At 45.0% G+C, this 19,791-nt stretch overlaps 1 protein-coding gene across 1 annotated transcript; it reads left to right on the forward strand.

Moving 5' to 3' along the window:
- Positions 1-114: 114 nt before the first annotated feature.
- LOC119449640 (RING finger protein 121-like) lies at positions 115-17,865 on the forward strand. The gene is made up of 8 exons (XM_037712861.2): positions 115-220; positions 713-753; positions 1,365-1,506; positions 3,173-3,366; positions 7,332-7,521; positions 8,503-8,636; positions 15,589-15,690; positions 17,592-17,865. The coding sequence occupies exons 1-8, from the start codon at positions 173-175 to the stop codon at positions 17,710-17,712; spliced, it is 972 nt and encodes a 323-aa protein (XP_037568789.1). The 5' UTR covers positions 115-172; the 3' UTR covers positions 17,713-17,865.
- The last annotated feature ends 1,926 nt before the right edge of the window (positions 17,866-19,791 follow it).

Raw genomic sequence — 19,791 nt, forward strand, 5'->3', positions numbered from 1 at the left:
ATAATCATATTTGAATGTGTTGTTTATTTGGCGCACTAACTTGCCTTTATTTAGATCAAGGCAACAGTGCGACTTTTTATGGCTGTTCTACAGCGCCACCCTGCCGAGATAAAATCGCGGCTGATGGTAAGCCTTAGCTAGTTTCACTTCACGTTGTGGTGCCACTCTCAAGATGGCACATCACCACGGCGATATCAGCCTAGATATACTACTAAACAATGTAAGTAGCTCACACGGTTCTCTCTACTGATAGCTCTAAGTGTGATGTCGTTGCTGCTCAGCTTGAACCAGTGCCTCTGTAAATAATTTGCTAAATGACTGTGCAATTATCGCTCTAACTTCCTGGATCCTTAGCGGTAATTGGTTGACAAGATTAAAGATCGTCTGTTGTCGCGCTTTCTGACGATTACATGTTTATCTGTGCAAGCATTCGCTTGCATAGCCCGGTAATAAAGCGGTGAGCGAAGGCGTCATAGCTGCCGATATGGGAAGCTGAAGATCGAATTTTTTGACCTAGCCATCAAAAGAGAAACGTGCAATCGTGTGTCACAGGTGCGTTTGCCTAGCCGCGAACGAAACAAAAGTCCAGCTGTCAACGTTGTGTTGTACTGCTTCGCCGTGACGTAAAAGCTAGCGTGATTGCTGCATTAAGCTGAAAGTGGCAGCGCGCAGCGTACATATAACGCTAATATATATTTTTTTATTTTTGCAGAGTATAGACCTTTCAAAATTACCAGATGAAGAAAGAGCCAGGTGAGTTGCAAAGTCTTTTGCCCGTATTCAGAAATGTATCTTAGCATGAAACCCTCGCTTGACTTGGTCTAAATGACGCCTGTTGTGAAAGCGCCGCAGGAAACGCAATGATCGTCTTGGGCACGTTCATGCCAGGCGCCATTTAGATCATGTCAAGCATGAGCTTGTTAAGACACATTTAAGAATACGGGGTTTAGTCACAATGTGTGCGTGTGTGTGTGACCTTGTTCCATTGTGGTGGGCTGCAAGTTATTGACCATGAACCAACTATACCGACAGTGAATTCTTGTGAGCTTCCGTGGTGTTTATTTTATTAATTTTGTGTGTGTATCGCTATATTTAACATATTTTTATTGCATAATCTAAAATGTCTGTTGAGGATATCTCATTACAGACGTCGCTGATCAGAGCACATTGTTTCGTGACATTTTGTAAGAACCTACATGCTTTTCGTCTTTATATTCAGCATGAGTCTAACTTTCGTATGGAACTGCAAATGTTGTGGGAACTGTTGCTAAGCTTTGTGTATGACACTCGACATTGCTGTTTTATTAACTCAGTCCTTCCTGTGCACTTCCCCTACCATCTTTTTTCTTTCATGATCACAAAAGGATTGAACATGCCCGGCTGCACGAGAAGCACCGAGGTCATGAAAAGATGCATGCCTACATGATACTTATTCTCCTAGCATCTGTTGTCATAGCCCAAATACTCCTGGTACAATGGAAAAAGATACACTTCAAGTCATATCAGGTATGGTGGAGTAGTTTCCTATACATTTTTTCCTTTCGGTATTTGTTGTGCGTCAACCAATTAATCACTGACAAACGGGATGTATTGTGCACAGTTTTGCATGCTGTTTTACCAGGGGTCGTCACGTCAGAACTGAGCAATTGGAGTGCAGGCTCAGTGCTTTTGAACCTAGGGTTTTAATTTCTTGAATGTAACATTCCCTTCCGAGAGCTCTTGCTGCTGGGGGCAGTTCATGCGAGTCAGGGCTCATAAAATCAGGGCCAGTATACTGTGAGGATTCCTTTTGTTTGATTCTATTTTTTTCTTATCATCCGCTGCATATGAGCAGCCGATCCTATTGATAACAAAGGCGGTGTGGGCTGCTGCTCGGTCCGCTGACAAAGTGCGAAAAGATAAAACATTGGGATAGAATCAATACATTATACTGGCCCATGTTTTCAATCACCACTAAATTGGAATTCATGTGTCAGAGATTGTGCAATTTTCTTGTTGCTCACCGACAACTTGCATCAAAATACTCTGAGTAGCCTGCCACATCTTCTCTGGCTTCATCTAGGTTAAGAAAAAGGTAGAGTGAGCATTAAGTTGGGTGTCATAACAGGAAAAAAAAAAAAAAAAAAAAGATGGAAATAGGTTGTAGGGTGACTGAAACATACCCGCCATGGTGGCTATGACATTGTGCTGCTGAGGTTGAAGTTGCAGATTCGATTCTCAGCTGCATAGGCTGTATTCTGATAAGGCAAAATGCGTACTCGTGTACTTAGATTCAGGGCCACATTAGAGAAACTGAGGGGTTCAAAATTCATCCGGTGCCCCCCTGTACATGACATCCCTCATAGCCTGTGCGTTGCTTTGGTACGTTAAATCCCATGGTTTGATTTTTATCTTTGATTGAAGCACACCAGAATACGGGAAACTAGAAAAGCATGCAGGAAATTTCCATAGGGTTCACTGCACATATGCAGCGCTGCATGCAGCAGTTAGCAGTTTTATCTGACCTCCACATGTGCATTTATAAACGAATGTTGGAAAAGAACAGCACAACAAAACAAATACACATAAGTGCAGCCATTTCTCTTGCATCATGCTGCGATATGGCAGTTATGATATTATCAAGAAGTTCTCCTTTTGGTGGCTATGATATTGACAAGTGGTGCCTAAGAAATCTGTTAAGTATTGACTGAGCGTATTGAGGTATTTGGGTGTTGTAAGATGTATGAACACATTATGCTACCCCAGAATTTGATACTTCAGCACTTGTTTTCAGATTTTCCAAATTGCATAGAAGACTGAGTAGAGAAAAAAAATAGTTGAGTTGAAAATGTTTCCTAGCACTGGGTAAACCTAAGACATTCATTTTGTTTGTGTATATGTGTTCTTCATACTTATGAGGCATAATTTTGTGGTGATAGTATGGAAGGTTCTGCACATAATGTGATGCTGGGTCTTCTTTAACCTAGTGTCTTGGTCAGTTTTTCTGAGAGCATAGCGTCTGTGCGGTAGCATTATTATATAATAAGAAAAAATACTTATTGCACTTAAAATAAGTAAATTTGCTGGCAACAAAAAGGCTATGGAAAATTAGCTTAAGTCACACGAATTATGTGTACAAATCTGTGATTGCAGGCATTCTTGTTACATTATTTTTTTTAATTTTTTTTTGCAGAGAGCAACCATGGTTGGGATGTGGCTCATACCAGTGTGCATCTCGGTGCACTCTCACTGGTGGCGCTTTGTGTTTATTTGGACCATTTTTACTGTATGCACATGTATAGTTATCAGCTGGGCCCTCCAGAAACCTATATCTGGGACCACGCCTCGTTGGGTCTACAAATGGTTCTACGTGATATATTTGCAGAGGTATGGTGTTTCTTTTTAACAGCGTGGGTCTGCTCTATTTTGTGCATTTTGTCATCAGGCAGAGTCACTTATGGCTGTAAAGCAGTTGCTTCTCTCTTAGTGCCTCGTTAATATGAACATTTTGATGGCTATAGATAGAGCCATAGATACTAAGATTGCGTCTCGTTAATATTGTTATGTGAAGGACGAGTCAATTAAACGAGAAACTATTTACAGATTATATTTACAGCAGCGGTTGCAGCACTGACCGGTTGGATTCACAGCGCAAGCCTAGTTCGTTCTTCCTCCTCTTTTCTCGAGGGATGGCGCCTGCGTGCCTTGTTGAAACGACCAAATACAACACGCGTGTAGCATAATCCCCCGGCGGCAGAAGTGACCTCTCGGAGCATCTAAACGTCATCGCTGGGAGGATGGTACTTCTTCAGTCGTGTAACGTGCACAATATCACTGGACTGGATAGCAGATGGGGCGTCAGGGGCGATTTTGTAGGTGACGGGAGTAACGGCACTGTCACAGCTTGTCACCCGTTCGTCGTCGGCACGAAGTCATCGACGGGGTGTGCAAGCTGGTTGGTCGTTTTGTACTCACGTGAACACAGTGAAAGAGTCAGAGTCGGGAGTAAACAAAAAAAAACAAGATATTTGTCGACTGACAACGATACACAAATTAATGAAATAAAATAATAAAAAAAATGACATGAGAAAGCTAACACACCTGAACTTAATATAGCTCAGTGATGACGACAAAGAAATATGACGAGCAATTAACAGTGGATATAAAAATGAAACAGGGCGCGGATCAAATACACAAGAATACACTTAACAGTAGTTCACTAAAACAAAGTTCAAAAGAAAACTAACGATGTCATACGCGTGGCCGATCTTGTTGAGGTGGATGCGATTGCAGGGCTGGGTTTCCCGGGAGTCTAGATCTGATGACTTCACTCAAGTAGGTTGAGCTAACTTGAGGCGAACTACCGTTAGCTTCGTTGCAGACGTTGCTTTGTCGTCTCGTACGTGAACTAGTTACTCGGAGTTCCGACGTGGCTAGGCGGCCCAAGCGAGACTGGACGGCACTAGCCCCTCGACTGCTTCTCAGCAGATTACAAGCTCAGCTTCTAGACTGATTAGCAGGGCCTAAAACCTGCGCTTAAATAGCCTGTCCTTTAACTAGTTCCTTAGGTCGAGGAATGAGAGGTATGGGTGACAGTTCACCTAATTATTTCATGACGCCTCCCAAAGGTCTTGGCCGTGCCCCTTTTAATCAGAGGCGAGGGAATGGGTGATTCCCCCCCGCTGTCGGAGGTCGCGCCCCCGCACTGCACCACACATACACGCACGCACACATTGGGTCTGTTGATTGGCACAGAAGCAACAGTGGCAACCGGCAACACGGTGCCATATTCTCAGACAATACATACGCTGCTAGCAATTTGTGAACGCAGTACAGAATATTTTGGGGTTTCCGGAAAGCACTTGACCCCTCCCGTCTTATCAACGCATTCAAGGCACGCGTGGTGCAAAGAAGGTACAGGGGTTCGTAAAAAGGACTCTCGGGGCATTCGTCAAGGTTGTGCCAACAACAAAAACTAAATCTCCCCTTTTTTGGCCGCTTGCCCGAGTGACTGGCAATACGCGCCTTGCTGGGCTGTTCTCCCTTTTTCGGCCGCTTGCCCGTGTGACTGGAAATACGCGTCTTGCTGGGCTGTTTCTACGCCCACGATGTTTTGGAGCCCGTTAATCGGCGCATCAATGACTTGAAACTATGCCGCCCTGTGAGACCACAACGTTTTGGTGCCCGTTAATCAGCGCGTCGATGACTTGAAACTATGCTGCACCGTGACAGGCACGAAGCACTCGGTATGGGCCTGTGTAGTGAGACAGCAGTTTTTCTGACATGCTGACCTGATGCAACGGAGACCATAGAAGCACCAAAGAACCAGGCGGTACGTACACATCTCGGTGTTGCCGGTCGTACAAATGCCTTTGGCTCTCTTAGGAGTTTAGAAGGCGGTCACGGGCAATTTCCCTTGCGTGGGCAGCGCGGGCGATGGCGTCAAGTGCATATTCACTGGTCGGTGCCACGTGAACAGGGATGGTTGGGTCGAGGGGCAGTGCTGGTTCTCGGCTGAACAGAAAGATAAATGGGGAATAACCGGCTGTGTCGTGGCGCAAGGAATTATACGCAAACATGACAAACGGTAGAGCATGGTCCCAGTCAGTGTGGTCGGGAGAGATATACTTCGTGAGCATGTCTGTGGGAGTGCGCTTGAGACGCTCCGTGAGGCCATTTGTTTGTGGATGGTATGACGATGATAGCTTGTGCCTCGTAGCAAAGGACTGCAGGATGTCTGCGGTAACTTTTGATAGGTATGTCCGGCCACGGTCTGTGAGAAGTTGTCGTGCAGCTCTGTGTAATAAAATCACGTCGCATAGAAGAAAATCAGCGACATCTGTGGCGCAGCTTGTAGGAAGCGCTCGAGTGATGGTGTAGCATGTGGTGATAAGATTGGAGCAAGAGGATGTGGCAGGTGTGTTTGGGAGCCGGGAAAATGGTGTGGCGACGCGGCGGCTTTTGGCTACCTCGAAGCGACGGCATACCTTGACGATGGCTTCAACAGTAGAAACGTCATTAAGATAAGCAAAATGAAGGCGTTGTCCGCGATTCCTTTCGGTATATGGCCCACCTTGTCAACCTCGGTCGTGCTCGTCGACTTTCTGGCAAAGCGCGAGTACTTCCTGTATGTAGGAGACATACTACTCGGTCGACGACTGGACACGGGTGGCAAGCTCTTTCCGCACAACCTGTTGGCGACCTGACAGGTTGCCAAATAGGTCGTGAAGCCTCTCTTTGAAAACATCCCAGCTTGAGAGCTCGGCCTCATGGATGTGAAACCAGACACGCAGTGTCCCGTCCAGATAAAAGATCACATTGGCAAGAATGATGGCAGGGTCCCAGTGGTGGCTTTGGCTAACACGCTCATACATGCTGAGCCAGTCGTCGACGTCAATGCCATTTTGGGCAGAGAATGTCCTAGGATCATGGAGACTGGGAACCGTAATGTACATTGTGGTTGGCGCCGCTGGTGTAGGTGGCGACGGGGTGTTTCCATCGGAAGCCATGGCTGAGGAGACGATGGTGCGGCCACTTCGGAGCTCTGTGGTGAGGACGGGGAATGTTCCACCTCCACCACAATGTTACGCGCAGGACGAGTCAATTAAATGAGGAACTATTTACAGATTATATTTACAGCGGTGGTTGCAGTGCTTCCCATAATGTGAGCAGATAAGCATGTTGTGCCAGTGAAGTGCATCTGGAACCACAAATTGCATCATACAATCGGAGGACTGTGCGTTGCAGTTGCTCAGTGTCTTTGGCATTGTATTGCTGAGCGCACATTTGCAGGTTTGGTTTCTGGCTGTGACGGTCACATTTTGATGGTGCCAAAATGTGAAGTGCCTGTTTACTTACATGTAGGTGCACATTAAAGAGCCCAAGCTGGTCAAAATTAAGCCGGAACCTTTCACTACGGTGCCTCTCATAGCCCCAGCGTTTCTTTAAGATGTTAAACCTCATGAATCGATCGCTCAAACCATCGGAGAACCAAGCATGTACACAGGGCTTGCCAATCTGCACCTAATGTGGCTGAACATGATCCAGGGAGGTGTTTGTGGCAACGACACTTGCTGTACTACAGTGTGCTGCACTGTGTTTCGTACACATCAGTGGTCATTGCTTGCCTGCTCACGTGTAATATTTTGTAAGGTTAACTCGCGTACAATTTAATGCAAAAATATGGTGACCTTTTTAAGAACAAAGACTTAGAAAACCGTATGAACTATTTTTGCCTGTGAATTCGGGTTTGAGGACTACCACTTTGATGGGTTGAGGGTTTTTTCTTTGCTTCTCTACTTTGTGATGCAAGTGCTGTTGTGAATCTTGTGTTGCTATGTGATTCTCTGCAGTTGTGCACTCTGCGTGATTGGCTATATGGTGGTGATGCTGACTCTGCTAGGAGTCAACGTGGTGTTTCGGGCCAAGCCACAGAGTTGGATGGATGTGGGCCTGCTGCTGCTTTTCTATGGCACATACTATGGTGTGTTGGGTCGTGATGTCTCAGAGGTCGTCACAGACCGAATGGCCTGCACCATTGGGGTATGTATGCACTAGTTTATATTGGAGTCAGTACATTAAAGAGATGTATAAGCAAACACCCAGTTTTTCATACAGAACCACTCCAGAAGCAGCTGAATGGTCCTTATGTGTTGCTAGGGGAATTGCTTGATCTTTGGCTGACTGTGCTTCTCCGTGGGGTCCAGTGGTTGTGGTGGCAGTGGATGCTGAATACAAGATTCTATATAAAGTTCCGAGTCATGGTAGCTGCATCCTTAAGTAAGGTAAACGCGGAAACTTGTGTTTCAAGATTCTCAGATGAGACCCTAAAGAAAGAAATTGTATCAAGCTGGGCTGGTAGGTTATTTCTTTGGAACTCTTTCTATTTATGTTTGGTGAAAAGAGATGGCATAACAGAAAAAATTGACGGTAAGCAATTTTTTTAATCCTTTACCAAAGGTTTTGGGGTGTTCTTGCTTCTTCGGTCCCTTTTTTGCAAGAAATGTAGGCAGTAGTTGTCTTGTAGAGTTTGCACTGTAAACCATTAGGCTTGGCCAGAGGCTGTCTTTAAGTACTATAGTACCAAGGATTTAGCTGGTTTAAAAAGGTCAAGGTGTCTAGGCACCTTTTGCTTTTATGGCATTTTATGGCAACCGAAGCAAACATCATTTACACTATTTCTCATTGTTATTCTGAATTTTGTAGGGCACTGTCGTACAAGAGTAAGACTTGTGTGTGTTATTTTTCCCCTGCAAACATAGGAAGGACTGCATGGTAGCATATATAACAATGAATAAACCTTACTTATTATAATATCTTGGCAACCACAGCACTCTATATGAGCACGTCAGCACAATGTGTAGCTGTGTATCCAATAATCTTTGCCTGCAGAGCATACTGGTGTCTATTGCATGATGAAGGGGTCGAGAGATTATATTTTGCTCTTTCTGCTAAAATTTTAGAAATGTCATATGGCTACACGTCAATGATTGCTTTGTATGCAATCCTTTTTTTCTCTTGCAGTACTACACAACAACTGGAGTTCCCGTGAGGCAACTTGAGTCCAATGTTTGTGCTGTGTGTGGCAACAAAATACACGTCCTGGACAATTCAGATGCAATTGTTGAGGAATCATATAAGCTGCCCTGTGGGCATATGTATCCTTTTGCAGCTGTGCTTGTATGCAGGATTGAAGTATACATCTGCATTTTTTTTAGAAGAACTGTTTCAGTTCCTTATTGCAATTACTACTTGATTTTTTTATCTCTCGGTCAAGCTTGCAGGCTTTTGCGGATGCAACAATTACGTTAGTCTTTGCTGGGACATGGCATAATGTGATATCAGCTGAGTAGCCCACTAACTTTTCAGACTACTGTTTATTAGTCTTGCATATGAGAAAAGGGTAGTTATTGGGTGCACTTCTTTCTTTATGAATAGGTCTACACTGAGCAGAATGGCTTATCTAATAACAAGTTACTCACAGGGTTTTGCTTTCTGTTAGGCGCTTGCCGTGATGGAAGAGCTGTGCCAATTGCACCTAATTGCGCCATCCTGCTCCAGAACAGCATTTTAGGGGAAAATTGTGCCAAGCCTGCACCAAACGAAGCATAAGAATGAAAACCTGTTCTGTTGATGCTGCCTTATTGGTAAAACTGAAACCATCATTATTATTGTGAAAGTCAACAGAGTGGCCATAGTAACGGATATAGCCAATGTTTTCAGTCCTTTATTTGTTGTTTTTGCACTTTTCTTGCACTTTTCGCAAATGCTGCAATATATGGCTGCTGTGCGGTCTTGTTTCTTCCATTTGTGCTGCAGTTCGTTGGTACTTGTACCAGTGTGACACTGAGCTTACTCAAGGAGGATGTTGCATGAAGAAGCCTCTGATTAGGTCTGATTGTAAATTGTTAAGTTCAGTTGTTGATGGTGCCACTTTAGAAATACTATCTTGTTATAGGCTTAGACTGCTGGTGTACAATGTGGTTGTTAGTCTGGGCCAAGGGTTTGCAAGCTTGTTGGTCCCAGGGAACCCTACTAAAATGCCAAGGAACCCCCACTAGAGAGGCTAGGCTTAGCGTGCAACAGGTTTGGGGCCAACAGTGGTGTTCGGCAGGCTACTTTGATGGCGATGTGCAACATACAAGGTCCAAACTGGGCGCAATCGTTATGAGCAATGACAAGACGGCTTCACAACGAAGACATATGTCAAGAAAGAATGACATATTTGAGTGCTTATCGCACAGGGACACTTAATTATAACGCTTCATCTCAAGAGGTCTTAGAATTAGTGCCGACTACTTTGCATACAGTAAAACCTTGGTGATTCGGATTTCACGGTACCGAAAAAAAAAAAAATGTCCCATTTAACCGAGTGTCAAATTATTGAGGGTGTCAATAAAACAATAAACAAATATTTACTAAATCAACATGCCTTTATTTACTAAATGAATCAGCAAATCATCTTTATATTTTGCACAAAAGCAGTGCGGAAGCTGCGATTCTCGTCATCTCGTGACTGATTACAGTAGAACCTTGTTCTTACGTTTTCAAAAAATATGCGAAAAATAAATGTACGATCCAGAAAAACGTACGATCCGAATCCACTAAAAATTGAAGCTGACAAGCCCATATTGAGGTGCAAAGGCAGAAACATTTATTTCTTGCAAAACATAGTTACAGTCGAATCTGGTTAATTCGAACTGACGCTGTGGTCCCTTTAAAATTATGTGTATTCGAATGGATGAAAACGCTCGGAAATTCGAACGTGACAGCATTTGCGACAGTTAATTCGAACATAACCGCGCACCGACAGTGCTCTCAGCAGCACGCCAAATCACGTGGAGGCGCCTCCGACTGGCAATGCTCCGACACCGCCATAAAGCAAAAGCTTAGGAGAGACCCCTCAACGCCGCGCGGGAATAAAAAAGGAAGAAAAAAATACCGCGGTGAAAACTTCCTCTCTCAAATAGTAAGGTTGCCGTTTCAGCGTCGCGCCGGAACACGCGTGTACGCGTCGACGTCTCAGCCAATGCAGTGGCTGCGGCGCAGAGGAAAGCAAAGCGGAAGCTCAGTCCGGCCAACGAAACTGCCCTCGCCGGCCAACACTCGCTTCAACGGCAGAAAACGAAACTTAGGGGAGCGGGTTAAGCTGGCGCCGGGCTGGCGGGCGTGCACGGAGAGCCGAAGGTGAGGGAGCTACGAGGGAGTTGAGAGGGACGGCGAGGGGAGCCACTGAAACGACGGGGATGCAGAGGCCAAATGCGCTTCCCTGCCGCCCTCCTCCCTCACCTTCGACGCTGTCTCCGCGCGTGCTTCGCCGTGCCGGCGCGGCCCGCTCCCTGAAGTTTCATTCACTGCCGTTATCGGGATGCGAGAGAGAGAGAGATTGTGGTTGTGAAGAGGAAGGCGCGCTATCGGGATGCGAGCGTTGGCCGCGCGGGCAGTTCCGTGGCTCTTGCTCGCTATGTGCTTGTGCACCCCGATATTTCACGACTCGCATCGTTCGTACGTAGCGCTATGGTGCACAAATACGTCAAAAGAAAGTCCTTTTAATTCGAACAAATTTTCGGGCCCCTTCGAGTTCGTATTATCGAGATTCGACTGTATTTTATGCTGGTGCGTCACACCCTTGGACGGGAACAATTCCTTTTGTGCACATTGCAGAGCCTTGTCCGCATTTTCGTTGTCTTTCGTGCGAAAGAAGGCATGTAAGGCTTCCAGGCCAGCAAGGGCTTCGGCGAAGGTAGCCGGTGGGCGCAAGCCTTCGTTCTTGCCGCCGTCTTCAGGCGCCTCGTCCGCCACCACCTCCGCTACGATCTCGGCGAGTCGTAGCGCCGCGCACGCGGCGTCTGCCCGTTTTCGCCACTTAGTAGTTTGTATTGAAGCGAGGGGCGAGGTAGCGCAAAGGTCAATTCGCTCGCCACTGCTGCCGCGCTCAGCACTTCGGGCAAACGAGCAATGCAGATGTCGCGGAGGGGGGGGGGATTGAGCACTGCAGAGAAGCCGCGCGGCGGCTGTCTGCCACTTAGCGCTTCACAAGCACATGAGAGCGGCCTTTTTTCACACCAGAATGATAATTTTTCGCTGCAGAACGTATCATACGACCGCAGTTTGTCGCAATGCTGAACGTTGCTGCCGAATAATCCTATTTTCTGGGAATGTATTAACCGGAACGTATTAACACATTCCTCTATGGGGTTATGTTTATTTTTCGCGATTGCGAACGTAGGAGCCGGAAAATCTTATTAAGTGAGAATGCATCAGCGAAGTTCTACTGTATATAGCACTCGCAGCGAGGCCGCGGCGTGATTCTTCATCTGAGAGACGCGTTTCACTAGAAAACGCACACATACTGATTATTTTGCCGCCCGTGTGTCGGTTGTCAACCAATCGTCTGTCCATTGCGATGTAGCCGGTGCGCCTCATCTTCGACAGCTTTGCACTGAATCAAACCGAAACTGCTGTTCGCCGCAACCGTTGTGGGCGAAACTGCGGCTGCTATCGACGCGATCATGGACGGCGACCTTGCGGTTCTAAAGGCAGGCGGCCGACGCACGCACCAAGTCAAAATGAAACTACCGTTTGCTGCAACAACTGCAGACGAAACTGCGGTCGCTATTGATGTGATCATGGATGGCGACTATGCAGTTGTTGCCATACAGTTGTCGGCCAATGCACGCACAGATTCAAAACGAAACTACTGTTTGTTGCAACTGCTGAGAACGAAACTGTGGTGGCTATCGACGTGATCATGGATGGCGACTACGCACTTATGAAGGCACGCGGCCAGCCGCCAACACGGTGTTAAGAGCGGCGACAAACGCAAGAATAAAGGCTTTAAGGACACAATTAGGCACTAAGCATTCCAGCGTTGCTGTTAGACACGTTTCACGTACGATTTCCGCTGACGACAATTGGCGATGCGGACGGATGCAGACTCCGCCGCTTCGTTTCGGTTGGACGCTAGCGCCGTTTTTGCACTTTTGCATTGCGCATTTATCTTTGTAATCCTCCGACGTATACATCAGCACGCATGGTGATAAGTTACAGCCTCCGAGATTGAAGGGCAAAAGCTTAGGTGCGCTGCCCCCCTTTGGAGGCTGGGTGGCTATACAAGCTGCTGGCGGATTTATTGCACAGTTCGCGCATTTCTGTTTTTGACACTCCGCAATGGGTAATGGGAGGTTCTTTGGATCGAGTGCACCCCGCGTTTGCCGTCTTAGCCACATGGCAAGCGCGAAACCAGGGATAACTTATTAGTGGCTCGCGGAACCCCGAGGAGGGGCCTGCAGAACCCCTGCGTTCCGCGGAACCCACTTTTAGAACCCATGGTCTAGACATTGCTTGCAAAGCTGCACAATCGAATAAGCAGATTCAGTTTTTTTAACGAAGTTGTGAAATGTATATGTCACTAAATGACATTGTTTTAGAGATATTTTGCAGGAAGATCTACTTAAATGCATTTAATAGGAGCTTAGTTATTGGCATTAAAAGACTGCCCTTCATCCTTTCCACGATGCTGCCACTCCTTCCATGGCTTGCACTGCAGAGACTACGATGGAGCAATGCAGTACCCGCAATGCTCTGCCCGCTGCATATCGCCATGGTTCACATTTTAATTTTCGTTTTGCATGTTCACATGGATGGCACTACTCCCGGTTTTGGAGCATACTAGTCGCTAAGCTCAGAAGCTGTTCCTCAACTTATGGTTGAGTTGCTGTAAAGTTTATGTGGTCTCATGGTGAGCGCTATTACTTGCTCCGGCTGGAGTGTTCTAACGTGTTCAAAGAAACTACGTAGACTTTTGGTGATCAAGGTCTCAAAAGTAATGCAGTAGAACCTCGTTGATACATTCCTGTTTGTTACGTTTTCCTGACGCTTGTGCTCTGGTCCTGCTAGTGTATATTAGCATGTGTTACGTTTCTTTTCCTGGTTGTTACTTCCAAAAGCTGCTACGGACCACAACATACATAGCATTGTTCATTGGTGGTGTCCACGTTGACCGTAGCTTGTCACCGCTGCAAACTGTCACTTTGTGGGACCTGCCATGGGACACAGAAAAATAGCCATCAGCCTTTGTTCAGGTTCTTGCCGGTGGACAATCTTAAAACAGCTCTTAAAACGATCTTAAAAAAAGCCAAGAGGGGGCGGATGATGGCAAAGGGATCATTCAACTCCAGATTTGCAGATGCTGTCTTGTGAACTTTGATATCTTGTGCAGTTACTTTGACATACAAGCTGTAAGTGTTTGAAAAGAGGCTGTTGTTATTGATTTGGCCCCAGCTCCAGACTGAAATTACAAGCTTCATTTAGTGTGATTCACAGCTACAACCATGTTAACGGATCAATCTAACCACTAGGCCGCAATAACAAGCTTTACTGAGTTTGTTTACGATAGTTTGTTGGCTTCCTATTAAACTTCAAATAAAGCATAATGCGGGAGTAGCTTTTTGTCTCGTCAGTTGGGCTGCCACAAGCGTTATCGGACATTACTTTTTGCCGGCTCATACCACATACACTCACTCGTGTAAGGGCAGCACCCATGTAAGCGCTGCACCCCCAACTTGGCAGCCCAAAATTTTGGGGAAAAAGTTTACAACAGAGAAGCAATCGCGTTCGATGCTCTGATGCTGTGTGTGTGCACTGGCGAAATTTCGCACGCTGTTTACTTCACCGTTACTACCCCGTTGGTGCTACTAGATGGCTAGAGCCAGAGTGTGCACAAGGTCCGGGATGGGCACTAGTCCGTGGTTTCGCCGGCACCAGTTTGACAGTAAGGTTCGGTCCCTTGCAAGGGCCGCACCTTGTAAAAATTGTTTAAAAAAGTGCGGCCATTACGCAAGTCTATACGGTACATTCTTTTTATGTTATCCTCTAAAATATGTATCAGCGGGGTCTTACTGTAGGTGTGGTAGCAAGCTGCGAGTGTTTATGATAGAGGTAGTGTGTGTGTGCAGAGAGTGTGGTACAGGAGGCAGTGGTCATTCTGCATTATTGATGCGAAAGCGTGAAATGGCTCATTGAGCAAAAAAGCCGACATCCGGCATTTGCAGTAGCTTAAATTCTCATTGGCTGCGACACCATGTCATGAGCACGCCTTGACGGAGCAGAGCGGGCGAAACGGAACGCCACTGCATCAGGTGTTGCATGAGGGGAGAGGGCATTGCCGCGACGCTACGTCACCCTTGCTCTTGCTCTCGGAAGCCTGTGTTATCGCCACGTTCCTTGTCTGCGCAAGCTCTCACCTGCATTCTAACTATGCCTCGGTAAGGCCAAATCAAAACGCGCCGAGGGTTTCCCCCAAGAAGTTCATAACACTAAGGCCCGCTCAGTGGCGTTCGATTGGATATTAATGCTTTCACATTCACAACTCATAAGTGCTTAGGTGTCCTCGGACTTAAAAAAAAATAAAACGCTCTTTTCATCACTTGCTCAATCTGCGTGGTTAACAGGCTTATATATATAGCATGTTTGTGGGCTGCTTGGTGCATCATTGTGCTATGCAGAGTGTGTCCCGCATTGTCCAGTGGGTCGGTGTAAACTTACACTGGAGCAACTTGTTGCGTACAACCTGAGACACGCTGCAGTGCGTCTCTACTGCTTTGGGCTGCTGGTCTGGATGAACTTTTTCTGATCAATGACATGATTGAGTCACGCTTCATCACGCCAATGAGAACCCTGATTGAGCTCTCTCTGATGAGAAGTATTTTTGTGTGGAAAATTCATTTTAATATTTCTGTCCAAGCCGACATGTCATGGCTTGTTCTTTGTCAGAGCTACGTTGCAATGCCATAAATAGTTTCACATGCAGTTTATATGCAGAAAATTCTTTTTATCACACATTTCTTATATAATTAAGCAAATAATGTTGCTTTCTAGGTGCTCAAGGACTGCAAGGTGTATTTTCACTTAGATATCACAGTTATGTCACTTGACAGTCTGTTTTGGTGCTTTGTTTTAGAGTGATTTTGACTGTTGCATTTTCTCTTTATTGAAACATTGCATAATCAATTATTAAAGGAGACATTGACAGTAGAGTTATCAGTGCGAGGTATAATGTGCTGAAACTTGCTTATTTGCCTTGACTTTGGATGCACTTGAATATGACAGATTTCATGAATTCTGCATCAGGGGGTGGTGCATTGTTGGAAAGAAGCAGACCTGCCCCTACTGCAAGGAGAAAGTGGACCTAAAGCGCATCTTTTGCAACCCGTATCCTTTTTACATTTTTTGTTGGGCATTGGGTATGTGCGATAAGCACATACTTGATAACTGTTTCTTGGTGTGTTTGCAATTATCTCACTCATTCTCAACTGTGAAGACGGTATTTCACAAAGGACAAAAAAGGCAAATGCATCTGTGTGCATTTGCTCAGCTTATCTGAGCCTCTCCGTAGGATCACGGTGAGAAGACAGAGCCATAATTCTCAAGATCCCTACTTCATACGGATAGATAGTGATGTTCATTGTTCATTTCCCGGTTAATATTTTCTCCAACCAATGCTGCCTGAAGTGTAGTCTTTGGGCATGTGATATTGCAGTCACTGTTGTTGTCACTGCATCGCACATTTTTGCAAGATTGCCACTTTTATCCCTGCATGAGCTTCCTCCACCTTGAAGACTATGGAGCACTTTAGTTAACTGTATAGTTGCCAACTGTCAATTTCAACCGAAAGATGACCGCTAAGAAGTTTTCATAATCGAAATTCCAAGATATAGGAATTCGAGAGAAATTTAGTGACTTTATTCCACCAGCGGCAAAAAAATGTGTTCTGTATTCTTGGATGTTCACTTTTGCAATACCTTCACTTTTGCGAGATTTTGTGCGAGTAGTGCCAGACGCATCACCATCTATCAGCGATGACATTCTTGGCACAGTGCCAAGTATACATTGTCTTTTCACAGTACCAGGAAGGCTGTCGATCATTGACGCATCCGGCTAGTCTTTGGAATATTGTGAAAATGAAAGCATCTTGAAAAGTGATCGTCTGAGAATACACGCTTGTCAACATGTTGCTGCATGCTGATACACTTTCCTGCGACCTGGACAATCTGTATCTTGATCGTGCTGTTGCTGCAGATAGACTGAAATAAAGTCAACACATGCACCGAAACATAACAAAAGGCGACTGTGCTGTGATAGCTGAATATTTGTGGGTTTCTGCGCAACAGTCATTGTCCGGCGCTTCCTTCACTTAATCGCCACCCTTGTCAGCACAGATATCGAGGGTGGAGTTCGTGCCACTAGAAACTGCTTGTGCTGAAAACCATGCCAGTATGCAAATAAAAAAACACTGGGCGCACAACATTTTTTGCACGGCAAACTGCAATTTGAACCTTTGCAACTTAGTGGCTTGGCTTGTCTTGTGGTTTGGGCATCGTTGATGACTATTGGATCGACTAGGCTTCACTAGATTTGGTTTCGAGGAGGTGCTATTGATGTTGCTGATGACCGTGCTGGTAACGCATCAAAATCAAAGTATCGCTATTTCTGCTAGACTTGGCAGCCAAATTAGAATGCTGTCGTGCAGGTGGATTGAATTACTGAACGCCTTTATAGCCCTTCTTCTTTATAAACCAAGTTTATGGGGCCAGTGGCAGTGATGCGAAGCTGTCCAAATAATTGAGCATGTCCAAATTATCAGTCGCGGACCTTAACCAATTATGACTGCTTTACTAATGCAACTGAATATAATTTTAACTGGCACCAGATGAACCTCATGCAGCCATGCTGCTTCAACAGATTTTTCCTGTGTACTTTTTAATAGAGTTAGTTGCTCTGTGTATTTGGCAATTGTTGAACATAAAAAAAAATTTCACTGTGTTTCTGAAATCAGCAGAATAGCAAGGCTTACGGTATTTAATAAGATTTGCATTTGGAATATTGAATATACATATAAATTTAATATTTCATAGGTGCATTTAAGTTGATTAGGGCTAAATTCGCTGACGTACGCATACCTTACAGAGTTCTTAAAATGTTCGGAATACTTAAAATGTTTTGCTAGGCCAGCATATTAAGTGCTTCTAATCTGATCAGTTAGTCTCGGGTAACCTTTGTGCTTTGCTGTTCTGTGAGTTCCTTAACAGTCATTTTCTTACTCCACAATGCAGCTGGGAGAAGCCACACATTCTGTATGGAAACTTCTTGGACTTTATTCGTTACCTTGTGGTGTGGCAGCCTGTGATCATCATGGGTGTGCAATTTCTGAATCAAATGCTTGGACTAGAATGATTATGCATTCACATTACTAACATGCGCACAGAACATTCATCTCACATTGCATTTTTTCCTCATTCTCTCTCTCTCTCTGCTCTTTTGTATAGAAGACAGCTGTATATTTGTTGAACTGACCAAACAGTACATTAAAGTATGATTTTTTGTTTATTTTGACTCTGGCTGCTTTCTTTTCGAAATACCTGTGGGAGCCTTTATGGTGCCGAGCATAAGAATATTTGTACAGATTTGTACAAAGCAATTTGTGTTAATAATGTTTAGTGCCCAATTATTCAGCTTTTCTTCCTAGCCGGCGTATTCCGCTGGCATTTAGAAAAACTTTTTTACCTCTTGCTGTTGCCATTAACCCCCCGTATTATCGGAGATGGGTTGCGAGAAATGTTTTCATTTGAAGCAAGCAGTTTATCTTGTATTCTTGCTTAAAAGCACCGCATCCCATTTTCCTATGTGTGCGGCCACCCTGCATTATCGACACGGTACACAGATGCATAGAGATCTTTTCGTTTGCAATTTGAATTGATTATGTTTCAACAGGAAGCTCGTGTACCTGGTGTCATAACGAAGTCAGTTTTTCAGTGCCCCACAGTTTGTGCCATCGCACTTTATGGCTGCGCTGCCGTCTACGAACGGCAGCGCACAGGCAAAATGTTATGCACTGCGATTGTGAGCCGCCTGAGCAGCTTCTCGCTTGGAGAGAAGCTGCTCAGGTTGTTTAAATGCCAGTCGCTCTTGGGTCTGAAGTTAAAACTAACAATCATATAATGATTAGTCAAGTAGATATCTGTATTCCTTGTCGGTGAGAACGAGAACGAGTGAAGGGAAGCTGACGCGTAACGGGCCTATGTGCATCATCGTAAAGGTTTCAAAAAAATTGATAATAATATGAGGTTAATATGAAGAACAGTGCAGGCGACGACACGACGTTGTCCGAGTTTGCCATTTTTAACGCAGAACAGCAGCCCATCTTTGTACTCTTTGGAAAGTCTTTTCAAGCATGCTAGTCCACTACTATGAGTGGGTTTGCCGCACGTATCAGACTTCATGGCTTCAAGTAAATATCAGTTCTGTAGAAATACGCAATGGGTAGAAAGCTTTATCAAAAGGAAAACTTGTCATCCATCTTGAAAAGTTGTCATCCACAATGCCACAAAGGTGACCCAGAATAAGACAATAACAGGTCATCAGTGAGCAACAATATTCAAAAGCATATAACCAGAGTTGTACTAGTCGAGCAGAGTTGAGCCTCAAGTGAGCCCTGTGTGTTCTGCTAGGCTGGAGATGTTGAGGCTGTAAATGTCCGCATAGAGACGTAGCTTGGATTTCTGTGCACCGACGCGACAGCTCACTGCATGTAAGATCCTGTGGCGGGACTACTCGAGTGCGCTTGCTTTCAAGTGCAGCTACAGTCGTGTTTATTTTGAGAACTGCGTCAAACAAATGACTTCAGGACCAATGAACCATATTTCTGTCAAAATGGGCACATCGTCATTGTAGCATTGTGTAAAGAAACATGTTGCTAGTGAAATTACAGGGTTTGTTGTTGCCGTTCGTCATGTGGGTTGAGGCATGACTAGTGGCCAACGTAAGTTGCAGAAACTGTACGGAGTTTTAAAACTCAATAAAGAATTTTAATTTTTCCATATCTGTTAAAAGTGCTGTCTACATAGGCATCGTTGCCACTGCTTGCCATCACCTGAAGTAAAATGGACACGGGTCCTATAGTACTGATAAGTTGTAATCCAATTCCATTAGTATGTCTTAGCATAGCGGAAGCCTATTTCCATTTTCATAGCAGTTTTGCACATTCTAAGTCATACGATTCCCACTTGCCGGTGAATGCACAGCATAAGTTATCATATGAACACATGCTGTACAGCTTACCAGAGGAGGTATCGCATTAACTGCTGTGAGAAACTGCACGATACATGTTTTTGTCCAGTCATTTGCGAAGGCCGAGTGGCACTTAGGCCCTGATGTGCCACTTCAGATTCTTTCCCAGGTGTTCCAGATTTTTCTTTATTTATACATACCTACCCATACACACATACATACACATTTCCTCTAAACTCTCCCATC

Source organism: Dermacentor silvarum, chromosome 4 (assembly GCF_013339745.2).
Source record: "Dermacentor silvarum isolate Dsil-2018 chromosome 4, BIME_Dsil_1.4, whole genome shotgun sequence".
NCBI lineage: Eukaryota > Metazoa > Arthropoda > Arachnida > Ixodida > Ixodidae > Dermacentor > Dermacentor silvarum.